Below are 17,182 nucleotides of genomic sequence, written 5' to 3'. Positions count from 1 at the left end.
TTGCTGTAAAACAAAGTTAAAATGTTGTTGACATAGGTGCATACGGGAAAGTGTGATAAAGACCCCGAAGAACATTTTATTTGTATAAATATGCTGTTCAAGTGTTTACATTTCTAAAAGCTAAAAATGTGGCAGGCACGAACAAATCCCCCCTTCCCAAAAAGCAAAATTTTTGGGTGCCCCACTGATACACACACAGACTCTTCGAGGGGTGGATATTTTATTTCAATGAACAGATTTATAATAATAATTCCGTTACAGGTTCTACTCATATATTTTACATAGTTCCGCTTCTCTTGGGAATGTAATTATTAAGAATTAATGCTAATGGTGAACTTAAGAAGTAGAAGAAAACACTTATTTTCTGAAGACGCTTGCTGCTGAAGTTTGAGCTCTTGAAGCTTATTTTTTCGCACCGTTACTAGTATAGTAAAGTTCCGTTTCGGGAGGAATATGCTCCAAATTTATCCATGTAATATTGTGACCTCGCGAGCACCACACCCGGGGAAGGGGTGGTGAAGCACAAGAGAGTATTTGCGCCCCTCCCCAAGAATTCAACATTTTACTGATGTATTATCATTACAAATTGTTACAAACGTCTTACTATTAGTTTTATTACTATCCACTTTATGATACTATCAAAAAAATAAAAGGAAACTGGACTAAGTCAGCTAGACAAAATAAAAACTTCCGAGATGTAAATTTATAAACTGGTAGGTAACACAATAAGCAGACTTGCAAAAATTTGCGTAGATGCCATTTCAGATTTAACTGCATAGCCACTGCTGTGTTATAAATCAGTAATAATGGATAGAACTGCATCTTCCAAAAAACGCTTAAGGATGAAGAAGCAATGTTTCTTTTATTGTAGTTTTTAAAAGTGATAAACTGCACATCGGATCATACGACATGGACGTAACAAATATGATAATTTAGATACAAAAACACTCAAATAAAACATTCCCTTGTATGATAATTACTTAGATAGGTATTAGAACATAAATACAGTGAGCTTACCTAACAGCGAGTAGGTACCCCTTTAGCCCTCAACACAGCCTGGATTCTTCGTGATTCCAGGGAACCTTCGTACCACAGGGATGCTGGTCCACGTTGACAACTGCTTCCCACAGTCGCTGCAAGTTGAATGGTTGCAGATCTCTACTCTGAAGAACTCATTCTACCTCAGCCTACAAATGCTGAAATGGACTGAGATCTGGTGACGGTGGTGGGGCAACAGCAGTAGGCTGATTTCACTCCTGTTCCTAGAACCAGCAATTCGAACCTTTGATATAATGCATTATTCTGTTGGAAAATGCCCATTCGTAAATGGATACACTGAAGGGATGTGCGTGGTCAGAAACAATTTTCAGATAAGCTGCGGCATCCAAATTTTGCTACACTTGTATCAAGGGGTCCAATGGGCACCACGAAAGCACTTCTCACACCATTACATCCGCATTGTTGTTGGCACCCGGCAGGATAAGTCCAAGAACTCTAGCTGCTTTCGCCATATTATGACTCTCTTATCAGCGTAAAACAGTAACAGCCTAGATTCGTCATACCAGGGAAATATTTTTAATTATCTACTGTCGTTCCGTACCTTTTTTTTTTTTTTTTGTTGGAGTAGATTCAGTTGGTTGGAGTAGATTCAGTGGAGTTGGTTCAGTCGTTAGTTTCAATACCCCCATCCGTAATAGAGCATAACGAATTGTGCGTTCTGAAATGTCCATTTGGTTACCACTGTTGTAAGATTTTTTTGATTGTAGCCTTTTTGTTACCCTGCTCTTGCCAGCCTACGTTCAACGAGCTGTTTCCAATTATATTATTTGCTTATTGGAACCAATTTCGATACACTCGAGACACAATTGTAAGTAAAAACCACAGCTGGGTTGCAATTTCCAAGATACTGATATGACACGGCTGGCGCCGACTACCATGCATCGTTCCGAAACACTTAAATCTTTTTTCTGATTTAATTTAACTGAATTCTTCTACTGAATTGCACTCGTGCAGAATCCCTACATACCACCTACCTGATTTATATCACCTGTATGAACACAAATAGTATATTGAAATACCAAGTACAAGATCCACTAATACAAAAATGAACCCAGTTAAAATGGACTATGGCTGGATTATTGACCAGCTTATGAACTTAAATGTCATTTTTCATATGGCCGTTTCAACACCTTTTGTCACGTCATCAGCGATGAGCTAGACATAACAGAAAGACGAAGTAAAGACTGTTAAACAACCCCTTTTTAAACCTGGTGGACACAACCATTCGATTCTAGGTAAAACGAAAATGTCGAATAATTGAATGAAGGGGGCCGGGACTCCACCATGAAACATAAAAACCCCATACTACAGAAAATAATCAGAAACCATCCTTACTGAAAAGTACTATAAACCACACGAATTAATACAACTAATAAATCCTAACAATATCAAATAAATCCGAAAAAAATTATCAATTCCTGAAACCGACATAGCTATTGATAAACGATACATTAGCGGTTTGTATTCGAGTTCCAAAAATTGCTACCATTAGAACAAGCTCACATTACTATCTATCTAATATACTATTTATCTATTCACGTTTCGAGATAACAGCACTTATGTGCTGTTATCTCGAAATGTGAATAGATAAATAGTATATTGAAATATCAATGGATACATAAGTACATTACATTACAATACATAAGTATAGTATAGTACAAGACATAAGACTGTGTTTAACAAGTGTATCTATTTTGTACACTTGTTTAATACAGGCTTAACTTCATGTCTTTCTGTTACACTTAGCTCTTCACTGATGAGGTGAAAAAAGCGCCGTAGTGAAGAATGGCATTTGTGTTAAAAAATGCTATTTCAATATGTCCGTATTTCTGGCACTTGTAACAGCAAGTGGAAGGTTGTATAAGTTTAAGTATCTGGCATTTATAGCTTGTGGAAAGTTTTTGAGTCAAAAGTGAGTATCACGGTCCAAGTTGGCACTTGGCTATTGTCTCTTTTTTTCAATAGACAGGCAGGCATTTAACTTGGAATGATATATTGTTCTCTCAATTCGACCTACAGTTTTTCTTCTGATAGATTGTTAAGGTCACACTTAAGTACGAAACTGATGAAGTGTTCAATGAGGCAAGAGGATGATGAAATTTCTCTAAAAAGTGTGCTTCTGAGGAGCTGGTTTTATTTATGCACTTCACGATATCACCTGATCATTAACATCCAATCGTCTTTGGAGGGCTTATTATGCTTTCAGTAGTTTAAAGATGATAATTTTCCAATCAGCTGATATTGAATCGAGTGTAATACAAGGAATCAGGCGTTATATTACATTATCTTTGTTATTATTTTTTTTCACTGTTTTAGTATGGTTCTTCAGATTGTGTCCAGTTTAGTTTTGATCTGTAGATCTGTCTGGTTTGGTGTTTCAGATATCCAATTTGCATCTTTTGGCTCTGAAGGAGGTCTTTTCCATTCAGATTAAACGGCCCCTAAAATAAATAGAAGCGTTTAGTATGTTAGTTATGAAACACAGGTTGATATTTTTTTTCCCCTGTAATTAGTAGAATGAGTCTTTTCACAACAACAAGACCGGGCTAGCCAGGTGGGTGAAGTGCCTGCCTGGCAACCCAAAGGTCGCGGGTTCGAATCCCGCCTCGGGCGGGCTTGGATCACAATAAAATGCAAAAACCTTGGGAGGTGCATTACGGCCACAGAAGCTGATGCGCCAACAACTAACAAAAAAAAAAAAAAAAAAAGGGATTAATACAATATAGCTATATATATATTAACACTACACTATAAAAATTAATTTGCATAGCTGTTTTCGAGAAGCAAGAATATCTCCTGGAAAGAATGTTGGTAGAATTATCCAGTATCTGGAAACTTAGCATCCAGGCCTTTCCATTGTACCAGTGAATTTTCAAACTATCTGTTAATCTACTTCCATTTGTCCTTCCCTACCTTTGCATGTTTTACACGTCGCTACAAACCGCCATCCTTCCTAGTGTAGAAACTTATAAAACTAAAGACCATTATTTCTATAAGATTTATGCAATAAAAACATATCTTAAATAGTGAAGCGTCTCAAATTCAGATCCGAAGCATCTAACTGTTCTCATACAAAGTATTCATGCCCATATCCATTCACGAGATCCACGGCCTAATATAAAGGCTGCTGATTCCGCATTTCGGTAAATAAAAATCGTGGCCTTCCATAAGTAATATATTTTTCATTAAAATGGACAAAAATTCTAACAAAGAAAGCAGCTTCTTTCTTCCTCTAACTACGCACCTTTTCGTGAGGTCCCCCTCTCGTTTACCATAGGTGACAACATGGTCATTTCCTGTGGAAAAGCGGGAAGTTGACACATCGCGTGACACGACCCGAACTAAACACCTTTTGTTCGATGCAGCTTCCAGAATTACTAACGGCAGAGAGAGAGAGAGAGAGAGAGAGAGAGAAACCCTGTGTGGCTTGCCTCCTGTTGGGTCGTGTAGGCCTGAAGCACGTTTATTAGAGGAAATTAATTTGGCTCCTAGCTATTTGCGCATGGAGAGGCTGCAGACAATCACGATCTTGCGGCACGCACCGTCAACTGGAAATGATGAGAGAGAAAAACCTTTAAATCAGCAAAAATATTAATAACTTCTTGATGTTTCAAAGGTGCCCTGTTGGGTATCCAACGGAGTTATTAAAGTATGTTTTCATAATCGTCGGTTAAAACGCTTATGTTAAGACTCAAGACTATGTGAAAATCTGTTGAACATTTCCAGTTTTTCCAGAAAATATTCAGCATAGCAATAATGGTCGGGGTTCTTTTAATTATTACCACAAAAAGAAAAGAAAAAAAAAATCGTTAGCACCAGAGAAATGAAATAATTTATTACTGATTTTTAGAATGGTTGCCTGGGATGGCTGCGAGTAAGGCTTTGCAGCAAGCCAACTAAGCCCACAAGTGGTCAGATATATTGTCTGTAAATTGCGTATTCTATGGTCAGATTTTTGATTTGAAGGATAAGAAAATTTTTAGGGGGGGGATAGGTATTCAACCTCCTCCCTCAGCGTGACTAATTCGGCCACAGTATTGCAAAAAACCATAGAAGTTCCTTCGGACTAGCTGAGAGGAACTTTTATGAGCTCTTGTATCTTTTGTCTAAATCAGCATTTGAAACGATGCCCGTAGGTTTGTCTTGTTGGTTTGTTTTATATTAAGCACAGAGGCAGCTAACGTATCAGCGCATTATGTGTAAACTGCGTGTATTATATGGTTGTTTGCAGAATGACAAACCCGAGTTTCCGAAGGCAAAAACCATGTAGCTTCTTCCCCTCCCCCCACTTTCAAATGTTACAGGGTTACAAATTCGACCGTGAAACAAAATTCAAAACCAGATCAATTCTGAAAATTATACAGATAAATCCTAGTATTTATGTACATCTCAAAACTACTCCACTCGACATCAAGATCCACCAGAAGTACCATAAAAAGAATTCTTCCAAAGTTGGATAGTTCAGTGGTTATACAAAACTTTTTTTTTTTAACTTTAGCTAGTACGTACCAACTATCGAAAAAATATCGTTGTTGGCCTCATCATCGCTGAGGCCAACAACTTTGATCTATAATCCAATCAAAACAATCAAAAGCTCTTTTGTTTTGTGCAGTAACCCACAATAACTGGCACACTTTTGAGATCCCGAAATTAAGTGGAATATTCGTCACCATTCCACTTCGAATTTTCTGTCATTATTTTTAGTGAGAATGCGCGAATGTTTATTTGGTTAAGCGCAGTGGAATCTTTAAATAATTAAAACCCATTTAATTAAAAATAAGTAATTACTTTTCCTTTCTAATCTCAAGAGGTATTTTAGCTTTTTTTCACAATTTGGTGCTGCACACCACTTTTCTCTTTTCACAAAGATTTTATTTACAACTGTGCCAGCGAATAAATTTTATAGCGTTCTCTCGAAAGTGTTGCGCATCATTGCTCTAGTCTGTATTTCTCAAGAAAGTATTTAACGGCATTTGTAACGATTTCTGAAGTTTCTCCTTTAACAGAATGAGCGTTTAATAACTAACTTTCCCTCCACTTTTGGGAGTTAAGTAAGTAAATAATCACTTTGATGCATCGTTTTCCAGCACGCACAGCATGCAGATCAGTTCGTAGAAAGATAGTTGTACAGACATAATACACGAAACGAGGCCATATGAATTGGCGCACTATGACCAAAGTAGTTGACGCTCCAAACACTTTAAAAACAAGAATTTGTAATTGATAAAAAGGATAAATCAGTTAACACATGTACTGGCGAATAAAAATTTACAGACTGAATAACAATTGCGCTATACAAAATGAGAAACAGTACCATTTGAGAATGTATGGGTGACGCATGCCATTTCTGGAATATGAAATATCCTCATGCGTACTTCAATGCTCTTAATGAGGTTGTTCAAGAGTCACCGTGGTACTGAAGCTCTCCACGAAAGCGCTTTTTAACGCATAAGGTTCTTCATGGATGGACGGTGGGGATGACGACTCGAAATCCGTCTCCCAGAGCATCTCGTTCATACATGTTCAATGAGATACAGGTTAAAAGACTCAGTATCTAGCCTATTCGCGAAATATTCTCTGAAGAAAGTGATACTTTTATCGCTTATAATTATAAATTCTTCAATTATAAAAATCTCACGCAGGAATCAATTTCGTGTCTATTCCTCACAGCAGTCGCAGTTCTTTTTTCGAAGATGTGCAGTTCCGTAATTTCACGAACACTTAGCTGCATTTTTGCCCTCGTGGGTAGCACAATTATAATCGCCGTCCATTCCACACTGGCCGGCGATTATGACCTGAGGTCGAACCCGTCGATGACTTGAGGATTTTTAAGGGCTTTTTTCACAACGTGGCTCAGACAAGAGTAGCACGTTTTTGTTTGTATTTTTTATCTCCAGGAAAGACGGAATTTTCGTATATAAACAAGCAAGTCAGGCGCCTCCGTAGCCAGGTGGGAAGGAGCAGCAATGCGCAGCACACGCTTCTTGATTAGACCGGGGTTCGAGCCCGTCACCACCAAATACGGAGGATGCGGAAAGGTCAAGGAATGACCACCGCATATCCCCGAGCAATATGGCCTTAGTTGCTAATGCTCCTAAAAACCAACAAAACAAACAAACAAGCAAGTCGACCACGCGAAACTTACAGACATATTATATAGGGTTCACTATGGCCTAAGTCATTGATGCGGCTAAAAAACACTACAACAACAGTACCTACTTTGCACATTGGCGAAAATGTCACCTTATCACCAAAAACCGATGTTTTTGATTTTTACAGATTAATTTCGGACTGCTCTCTCTCTCTCTCTCTCTCTCTCTCTCTCTCTCTCCCAATGGGAACACGTTAAGATAAATGAAATCATCAGTGGGCATTAATACAATAATAATAACAACAAAAAATAAGATTGGAATTTATCTTATCTTTAAAGAAATTTTTATAGTTATTTGTTTTATCACGTTGATTCGAACACTGCGGTGTGTGTAATTTTTTATTTTTATCCAGACTGTTCGGCTACGGTCTCTCGAATTTTGTCCACAAGTGTATATTATTTTACTTTCTGTATTGTGGCGAAAGAAAATCATGGGAACATATTATGTACAACTGCGAGGAGTACTGCGATCTACGAATTGAATTGGTATCTCGGGTTAGTAATCTCAATCTTATGGCAGAAGGCTGCGAGACAATTCTAGTTGATAAACAGGAGAACTTCTTGGCTTTCCAAGCCTTTGCAACTGCAATATTTCTTAGGCGGAAGATTCTTCCGCATCCGGAAGCCTAGGATTTGTAATGCTGTATGGTGTGTGCCGAATTACCTAGAATTCTGTGAAATCGTGGAGGCTTGAGTCTGCTATCCACTGTAACTCTAGCTCCTTGTGCTGGAATTTCTGCTCTCAGCAGCTCCTGGAGCTGGTATTTCTCTTCTCGGCTGCTCCTGGCGCTGCTGGCTTTCCAACAGACTGTGAACAGATGCAGATCTTTCCAATGAAGTTTGGACTTTGTCTGAAATTTAATTATATGTATATTTTATTTTTTACGTAATTTGAATATTTTTCAATTTGTTCATATCAATCTTTTTTGGCCATGGCAGATTTTTTCCCTCCCTGTACTTCGGCGAACAGGACAGGGAGTATATAAGAGTACTGCTAAATTATGTGTAACTGACAGCGGGGTTGCCATTGGTTGGCTGGGACCGCTTTAAGTAATAAATATCATTATGTACGAGAAAAATAGGATTATCCTTAGTAATACTGAAATTCTCGAAGCCTTCTGTAACTTATTTATTTCTTTATTATTTTTTTTTTCCTGTTTTTTCTGTAGTAGGGGCAACTAGAGAAATCTGTTGGCACCCACCGATTTAGCGCTGCCTTCGGTGGGAGCGGGATATGCCCCTTTTTGGCCAATTAAGTTAATACAGGCCCACTCCTCGTGCTGAGGATGGATACCAATTTGCTGCTGCCCGCCCGGTTAATGTGGCACATACAAACCACATGAGATCTATATTTGGCATAACTACAGCATTCTGTAAACAATACGATGTTAACTGGTGGAGTTTAACTCTTTGTTCCAGTTACTGCCACTACACTGAACAGTTTAGAACTTTTATATATATGTAAAAAAAAATTGAAATTGTACGAGAAAAATACATTTTTGGGTAAAATATAATTTGAAATTAATTTTTATGAGTATGTTTTTTTTTTTTTTTAAAGAAGATAACGAAGTATTGCATATTACACTGACTTTAATATCGTACGCATCCCTGAATATGCAGCTGCATTTGATTATTAATGAATGGCATCCTTAAAACCAACCTACAAAGATCAGCAAAAGGAGCCACTTCGGAGAAAGTGGTCTGTAAGTTTTCGAAGATATGATTTTTTTTTTTTAATCCAAAGCGATAACAGTTAAATTCTGTTTGTGTTAACTTAATCTCAGTGTACGTTACGGCTCCTCTAAAAAGGACCCGTAATTGTTGTGAGATATAAAGACTAAATCCTAGAACCCTTAGTTAATCTTCCTAGGGCCAAGATTATATGAAAATTTTATAAAATTCGCCAAATTACTTTTACTTTTTTAATTTGTTGTTGAGATCTGTACGTAGTGTGCTCATACATATCTCAACCCCCCCCCCCCTTAACCTTCTTGTGATATTCTGCGGGAATGTCTAACAAGATTATCGCACTACCCTTATAAGCATCCTCTGGTCACGAGGAATGAGCTTCCATGCTCTTTCCTGTGTGTTGCTAGACGGCGGCAATACAGCCACGCTTTCCTTTCAAGATAACATAACCGACAGTCGACTGAAGGGTATAAGCTGCCGACAATTGAACGAATCTACAAGTTTGCAATGTGACATCCGAAATAGCACCCCTGTAGAAATCAGTCAACTCGGTTCTATCTGCCATGACGAAAATAACTAACTTGCGTTGCTCATGCATCCTAATATTGAGGTCCAAAAAGACTCCGGTCTATATCTCCTGTTCATTCGGGAAGGTATAATGAACTCTGAAAACGTGTGTCCGGATACTTTTTGGAGGATAGTGTATGTTGTGTTTAATTGTTAGCGTAGTGAATTTAATTGTTTTTTTTGTCACGTTATCAGTTTAAATTAAAAAAAAAAAAAAACCTCTCAAAAGAGGAACGCGTAGCCTAGGCAAGACCCGATACCCCAATAAAGGTCCACACCAGGCATCCATCCTATTACTCTTTCCGGATTAAGATCAAAAGTCCCAATATAGAAAGATATCTAAACACAGATATCTGGCCCGCAGGTCTCTTGGTAATGCCATCGTTTGGCAATCATAATGAACAACCAGCGGTACAAGCGATCTCGAAACCAGACACGGGCAGTATGCAGAGGCATTGCTAGGCAGCGAACCAGACTATCCCTTCCAACTTACAACCATGCATATCAATGCACAACACTCTAGATGCGTTGCTGATGAGATTAGGCTCATTGCAACAGAAAATTTATTAGATATTATATGCATTCAGGAACCTTATGTCTCTAAGCACATTTATGGGCAATCTTCCAAAGTTATGGGATATCCCATGACTACAAGAATCATCCTGTCCTCTGCAACAGATCCTAAATCTGCCATCATCGTATTCAACGACAAGCTGGATATCGCTGTTATCTCTGGCTTGTGTAATCAAAATTCCACATGTATTTTAGTCTCTACATAAACTTTCTCGTTCTACTTACTGTCACTATATTGTCCACCATCAGCAGATATTAATTTATCACAAAGATATCTAGAACAGGTGTTTGCTATTTTAAATCCCACATATTTAATAGTTACAACTGATTCAAACTCAAAATCTTTCTTATGGTTCAGTAGTGTCTTGGACAACAGAGGTAGGATTTTCGAGGAAGTTTTATTCACCTACAATTTAAATCTGCACAACTTATCCAACCAACCGCACACCTTCTCAAACGTCCACGAAGAATCAAACATTGATTTAACCATTTCAACGTCCGCCATGTCCTCGAGGATCTCTGATTGGACCATACATACTGACTACCCAAATAGTGACCACCGAGCAATCACTTTTAAGGTATCTCTCCTTCCAAATACTACAGGTCCCCCTCCTTCTCCTCCTCCAAAAGATCTTTGAAGATTTTCTATCAAAACCATAGAATGGCCTTTATTTATGTCTTCAATTCACCAGGATTTTAACGTTGACACTCGCCGGTCTTTGAACCAGTTCAATGCCCCAGAATATGCATTCTATGTACAGGCTGCTTTACTTCGTGCTCTGGTGGGAGAGCGCTCTCAATCGTCTTACTAAAGCCAAGTGCTCTGAGCAACTGTTCCAAGTTATTAGAATCTACCTCCAAAATAGACTCATCCAAGTAATCTCGAAACAGCAGTCTTTCTCAAGGACCATCTCAAGAGGATGCCCCCAGGGATCAGTTCTGGGACCCCTCTTCTGGAACGTAGTTTTGGACAGCTGGCTCATGCAAAAACCTGACAATATCTCTGCCTTCGCCTACGCCGATGATTTGGTTCTTCTAATTCCAGGTCGATCGCATCTTCAACTAGAACAATCAGCCAATATAACTCTTTCTGAGCTAATCAAGTGGTCAAGTATACGTAAACTGCGAATATCTGCCACAAAAACAAAACTGATGGTTTTTAAGGGCAAGTTAGATAACAGAAAACCTCCAAATATAAAGATAGACTGACAGCAAATCCCTTATCCCTTTTGTTTCTGAATTAAAACATCTTGGTGTAATTTTAGATGACAGATTAACCTTCTCCTCTCATATTAATCACCTCGCCTCGAAGATTAAGAAGTTCACTGCAGCAATTATCCGAATTTACAAATTGGACTGGGGACTAAACTGGAAGACTCTCTTACTATATTATACAGCAGTATTCGTACCAATAACAACATATGCTTCGGGAGTCTGGTTTCATAGAGCAGTCAATGTTAAACTCCGTTCCAAGCTCATCTCCATTCAACGGATTATGCTGCTTGCCATGCTCCGGGCCTGCAGGACAGTGTCCTCTGCTGCTCTGCAGTTCCTTGCTGGAGTCTTACCACTAGACCTGCATGTAATCTTCAAAGGACTATGCTATCGTCTAAAGTAAGGAGTTCCCGGCGAGATTCTCGGCATCTCATGCAACTTAACTGCTAACATCAAACACGAGAAACGGAGAATCTGGAATGAACTTATGAGTGTGTGGCAATCACGATGGGATTCCAGTACTACTGGTCAAGTCACCCGCTCTTTTGTTCCTGCAGTTACCTTCCCTCTCAACAAGAACGTTCGCCAATGGTTTTCTTCCAGCCTAACAACGTATATACTTACTGGGCACGGCTCCATCAACTCCAAACTATTTCAATTTGGCTTGTCTGACACCAATCTCTGCTTGTGTGGTGCTGAGGAAACCTCGACGCACATTCTGTATCGCTGCAGCCTGTACCACGATGACAGATCTACACTACAAGCTGCTGTCAGCAACTTCTCTGAAGGAAATGAAGTGGCGCTGACTGAAAATTCTCAATCGTTCTCAGCTCTACAACAGTTCTGCTCTGCTGTTTTCACCAAAAGAAAGCAACTCTTCTCAAGTTTATCAACGTATCAACAAAAGGAACCAACCCAACATCTGCAATGTCTATCGATATTTCTTAAAACTGATATCGCCTGCCATCTACTTTTTTTTTTTTTTTTATTTAAGCTGGTACCCCAGTTTGGGGCAGCTGTGGATACAGGATTAGCTAACACACATTGGTATAGCACTACCTCCAGTGGGTGCGGTTTTCATTCTTCCTAGGACAGAAAAAGACTGCTGTTTTGTGGTTCCTGTGCCATAATTTATACTTCTGATTAGTTGCGTGATGTGATTGGCTGTGTGAACATGTTACATGTTCATTACACTTATAGCATTGTAATTAACACGATTATATGTATATATCATTATATGTATCATATATATATATCATTGTATATATATATCTATGTATGTACATAGCGGATTTGCCAGTTTCTGGCTAGGGCCGCTTGTTGTTTTTGTTAATAAAGAAAAAAGACATCATTGGCGAAATAGACACTAATAATAATCCATTCAAAATGACCTCAACAATACATTACGAATTTTGCACATTCTTTCAGCGAAGCACTAAACATTTCTGTTAAATAAGTCACAAGGCTACACAGAGCCAACTTTGTCACTCGTTTTGTACCTATAACTCGTATGACAACCTAAAAATCTGGAATGTATGGTACCTACGCAGTGGCTGATTTCATTGTATCTTTCTGAGGTCCGTTTATGAATATGGTCAATTCACGTGGCTTAATTTAACTGTTCAATAAAAAAAAAAATCTAAAATTACAAATCGGTGGTCAACGGGCATTTGAAAAGTTTGATGGGGCTTTTCAACCACATCCAGAAATTTCCAGTGACTCTAAAGTGTAGTAAACTTAGTCCATTTCATTTATTAATCCGTCCATGGCAGTGTCCAAGTCAATTGTCTCTCATTTGAAATGTCTGGGTTCGATTTCCGTCTACAGACCGAAATGATTATTTCCAGTCGGTAACAGCAAGAATTCCTTAAAGATTTTTAAAAGATTAGATTTAGTTAGTTAGCCAGTCAGATGTTTTCTCCCGCAAAAGAGATAAAACTAACACCAAATACGAGCAATTTACATTGACCATACAGTGACATGGCATTAGTTTTAGTTGAGCGTTTACGAACCATTCCAACCTACTCTTTTGAGAGAAAAACAGATGCGCATATTGCCATTTCGTATAAGAGACAAAATGTGGGCAGTTGTGCTCTATATCGAATTGAGGGAGTAAGTTTTCGTTAAAATTAATTTTCTTAATTTTAATTGCATTAAATTGTTTTTTAATTGTATTCAATTGCTTTTTAATTATTTCTTACTGTAATCTTACTGTAAGATTTTCGATTGTTTAATTGTTTTAGTTTTAATTTCTGGAGAGTATCATATGGAAGTATTCTACGTATCATATTGAGGTAAACTTCTCTTATTCTTTTACAAATATTGATATCAACGTAGAACGTATTGAGCATTATAGCTCTGGATCATACTATCAAAGTATATATATGATAAAAATTATAATCAGAATTTTTGATCCTTACTAGCAGGCCTCCGTAGCCGAGTGGTCAGGGGCGGGTGTGCAGTAGCACACGCTCTTTGAGTAGACCGTGGTTCAAGCTGGTAAATACGGTCGATCTGCCAACCCGCACTGGACCAGCGTGGCAGATTATGGTCCATTTCCCTCAGCATGAATTGTTGAGGAGGCTTCCATCCTGTAGTGGGTTGATAATGGCTGCACTTTACCTTTTTTAACAGACGTTTCCGAAAGAACTAGCAGACCAGAATTCAGCTGAATATTAAATTTAATATTCAACTGAATATTATAATCGATCTCGAGTCCTTCAGTATTACCACTATTTAAATACTGTAATAGCAAATTCCGTCAGTGTCTGGACCAAATTTACCTGTTTGGAATTACTAGAAACAATTTTCATCCATTTTTAATGATTTGAAGTAAATGGAAAGAGTCTTTATCACTTACTTCTGCTTGTTTGTATATAAATTACTTCTAATAATGAAATAAGTCCAAGTGTTTTCTGCACTTAGTTTGATCGATAAATAAATAAATAAAAATACAATACATGAACATTGGTATTATCCATATGGTGAAAGGATGCCATAGGCTTTTGCTGCACCAGCCAAAAACTAAATAAATAAATAATTAATTTTAAAAATAATAAATAAATAAACAAATAGAAAAATTAACTACCTCCTCACGTGCTGACCTTTGATTTTCCCCAAGGTGTCATTCTCAATCACCCATGGATAACGTATACCAGTAATTAATAACTCAATGGCTAAAAGAAAACTGCAATCCAATCTAAACTTCTTCCCTTGTAATTTGAATTTATAGCCTCTAGTTCTGGAATCATTTATAACAGTGAAAATTTCCTCCTCATTCATTTTTACTTTCGCCTCTCAGAGCTTTATACATTTCAATCACGTCTCCTAAGATTTTCAAGCTCTGTAGCACACATAGACGCTCTTTTGCCGATCTCACTTTGCGAATTGACCGTCTTCGTGCCTTTTCAAAGAGCTCGATGGTTTTTTTTTTTTTTTTTTTTTTCCCTCTCGGTACTTGAACACAATAATCCAAGTGTGGTCCTACAATTGTCAATAGCCTTACAGTAACCTTCATGTGGGACTGAGTCCAGTACTTTTCTGAAATCCAAGTAAACAATATCGAAATCATTTTCTACATGAGTGACTTTATCAAAACAGCTTACGAGGTTAATTAAACATGATTTTACCTTTACAAAACTGTTTTTCCTTCAAAATTCCATTTATATCTAAATGATTCTGTATTGCAGTTTTGATCATTACCTACATGATTTTCCCTACCTCTGAAATTAGACCGCCGGTTGGTAGTTATCCACTTCATCCTTAGGACCATCTTTACGTATTAGCGATACACTGGTACTTTTTCAGTCCAAGGGAATCTTTCTTAAGCCGAGCGACCCTCTCACAATTAACATTAATGGTTCAGCGCTATCTCTCAGAATTTCAGCGTACATTCCATCGAAACTCATACTCGTCTTTAGGCCCGAAAATTTTTGAAATAAATAATCCGAAATATAAATATTGCTAATTTCATGTTTCCAGCTTCACTCGTACAGTTTTATCTCACCATGAAGGGTCGTTCTTCTGTAAATATCATGCAAAATGCCTGTTCACTTCATCTGCAACATCAGCTGGGTTATCTAAGACATTTCCGTACCCCAATTACACAAAGGTCTGCTCTGATTTGGTATAACATGATTTAAATAATATAAAAATAAATAAATTTTCAGTTTATACTCCGGGACGACCAAACAGTCAGAGGAGTTAACAACATAGACAGAATACAAGAAACAGCACCGTATTCAGCAGTCACGGGCTTGAACCCCGGTCACTCAAGGCACGTGTACTTATGCACCCGCGCGCCTGACCACTAGGCTACGGCGGCCTATCTAACATGAGTGAGAGGATTTCTTGACATACTCTCTTCGATTATGAAAGAAACATACAGATGAGTTCTATAAATTGTATATTATTTTGTTTCTTCGCTGTACCTTCCTAATTCGAGTTGAAATGGACGTTGTTTGCAGCGAAGCCTAATGAAACAATCTTGCACGATGAGCTACTTCCTTTTATTTAAGACTGAAGAAATTAGGACAGATTCAAAAATATCTGACTGCACGTATATTTCAATCTGTTTCTGTCTTCAAAATTTCACTACCAGCTTGTTTATACCGGAAAAGACACTGGCGAGAATAGATCAGGTGAATCGGGTCAGTTGAAATTATCCTACATCACAAGAAAACACGGTAGAATTCAGTCTGAGTTAAATGTCAAGCAAAACAGAATCATTAGGATAAAGAAAAAAGTACGTAAATGATGTTATACACATTTATGTACTGTTTTTTTGTCAAACAAATTTAAGTTTGTCTCTCTGTTTCAGGCGGATGTTTCCAACGGTGAGGGCATCATTTTCAGGAGCCGATCTCCAAACTAAATACGCCGTTCTGATGGATATCGTACCGGTGGACAACAAGCGGTATCGCTACGCTTATCATCGTTCGTCATGGCTAGTAGCCGGCAAAGCTGATCCTCCTTCCCCAGCTCGTTTGTACCTCCACCCAGACTCTCCGTTCACAGGAGAGCAACTCAAGAAACAGGTTGTGTCTTTCGAGAAAGTGAAACTGACCAACAACGAGATGGACAAACAAGGCCACGTAAGTGTTTGTGTTTTTCTCTAATTGGTTTCTCTAACGTAGGAAGGCAGAAATTACATAAACAGACACGATCTGTTTAAATCGGTCAACATTGTTCTGATCTATTATGCAAAATTGACTTCACACCGTTTGCTAGGAATAGAAGGGATTATTTTTTAGAATTTCTAATTACGAATAATGGTGTAGACAAACAAAACATTTAAACTGGATATATATACAGTAACATTTTACTGATAAGTTGTTCAATCAACCCTCTCAAAGCACGTTGTTTCTTTCTGAAAGAGCATCAGTTATTTATTTATTATTATTATATATATATATTTTTTTTTTTTTTTTTGTTGGATTGATTGATTGCTATGAGAATTTTTGGCCCATGAATTTATACTGCCTCAATTATCGGTCTTATTGCAACGATAGTTAAGGTATTTCCCAATCAATTTTATCAGTACGAGGGCTGTAACATAAACCACGCAGAAGAAGCAATTATCATTTGCATCTAGAGTAGAGTCATATTGCGCTGCATGCGTATATGTGTGTTCAAATGGCATATTGCATGTTGTGCGTTCCGAAATGTCCATTACAATCCACAGGGAAAAACCCCGCTCCCTCCACAGAAGGCAGAGCTATACCTAGCAAGATTTCGTTACTTGAGCTTCCCTTTACTATTAAAGCATTTTGATGTAAAACTTTTTGCGATTAAATATTGTAAATGAGTGTGGCCAATTTGTAATCTCAAGGGTTTGACGCCGGGGGTTAATCTTTAAATAATTTGCCACCCCTTGATTCTTCAGGGAAGGACAAAAGGCAATTATAATGATCTTTCGGCTCTTTGAAA

At 37.9% G+C, this 17,182-nt stretch overlaps 1 protein-coding gene across 1 annotated transcript in view; it reads left to right on the top strand.

Annotated features, from left to right (window-relative positions):
• Positions 1-17,182, top strand: part of LOC150079055 (T-box transcription factor TBX20-like) — a 220,261-nt gene that overhangs the window by 169,913 nt on the left and 33,166 nt on the right. Inside the window, exon 3 of the mRNA XM_090382454.1 lies at positions 16,074-16,347. Coding sequence (XP_090238580.1) covers positions 16,074-16,347 — 274 coding nt within the window. The remainder of the gene's footprint in view (positions 1-16,073; positions 16,348-17,182) is intronic.

The sequence above is a fragment of the Mastigoproctus giganteus genome, chromosome 10 (assembly GCF_048544385.1).
Source record: "Mastigoproctus giganteus isolate SK-2022 chromosome 10, ASM4854438v1, whole genome shotgun sequence".
In the NCBI taxonomy this organism is placed as follows: domain Eukaryota; kingdom Metazoa; phylum Arthropoda; class Arachnida; order Uropygi; family Thelyphonidae; genus Mastigoproctus; species Mastigoproctus giganteus.
Note: the sequence above shows the minus strand (reverse complement) of the source record. Positions and strands in the feature narration are given on the sequence as shown.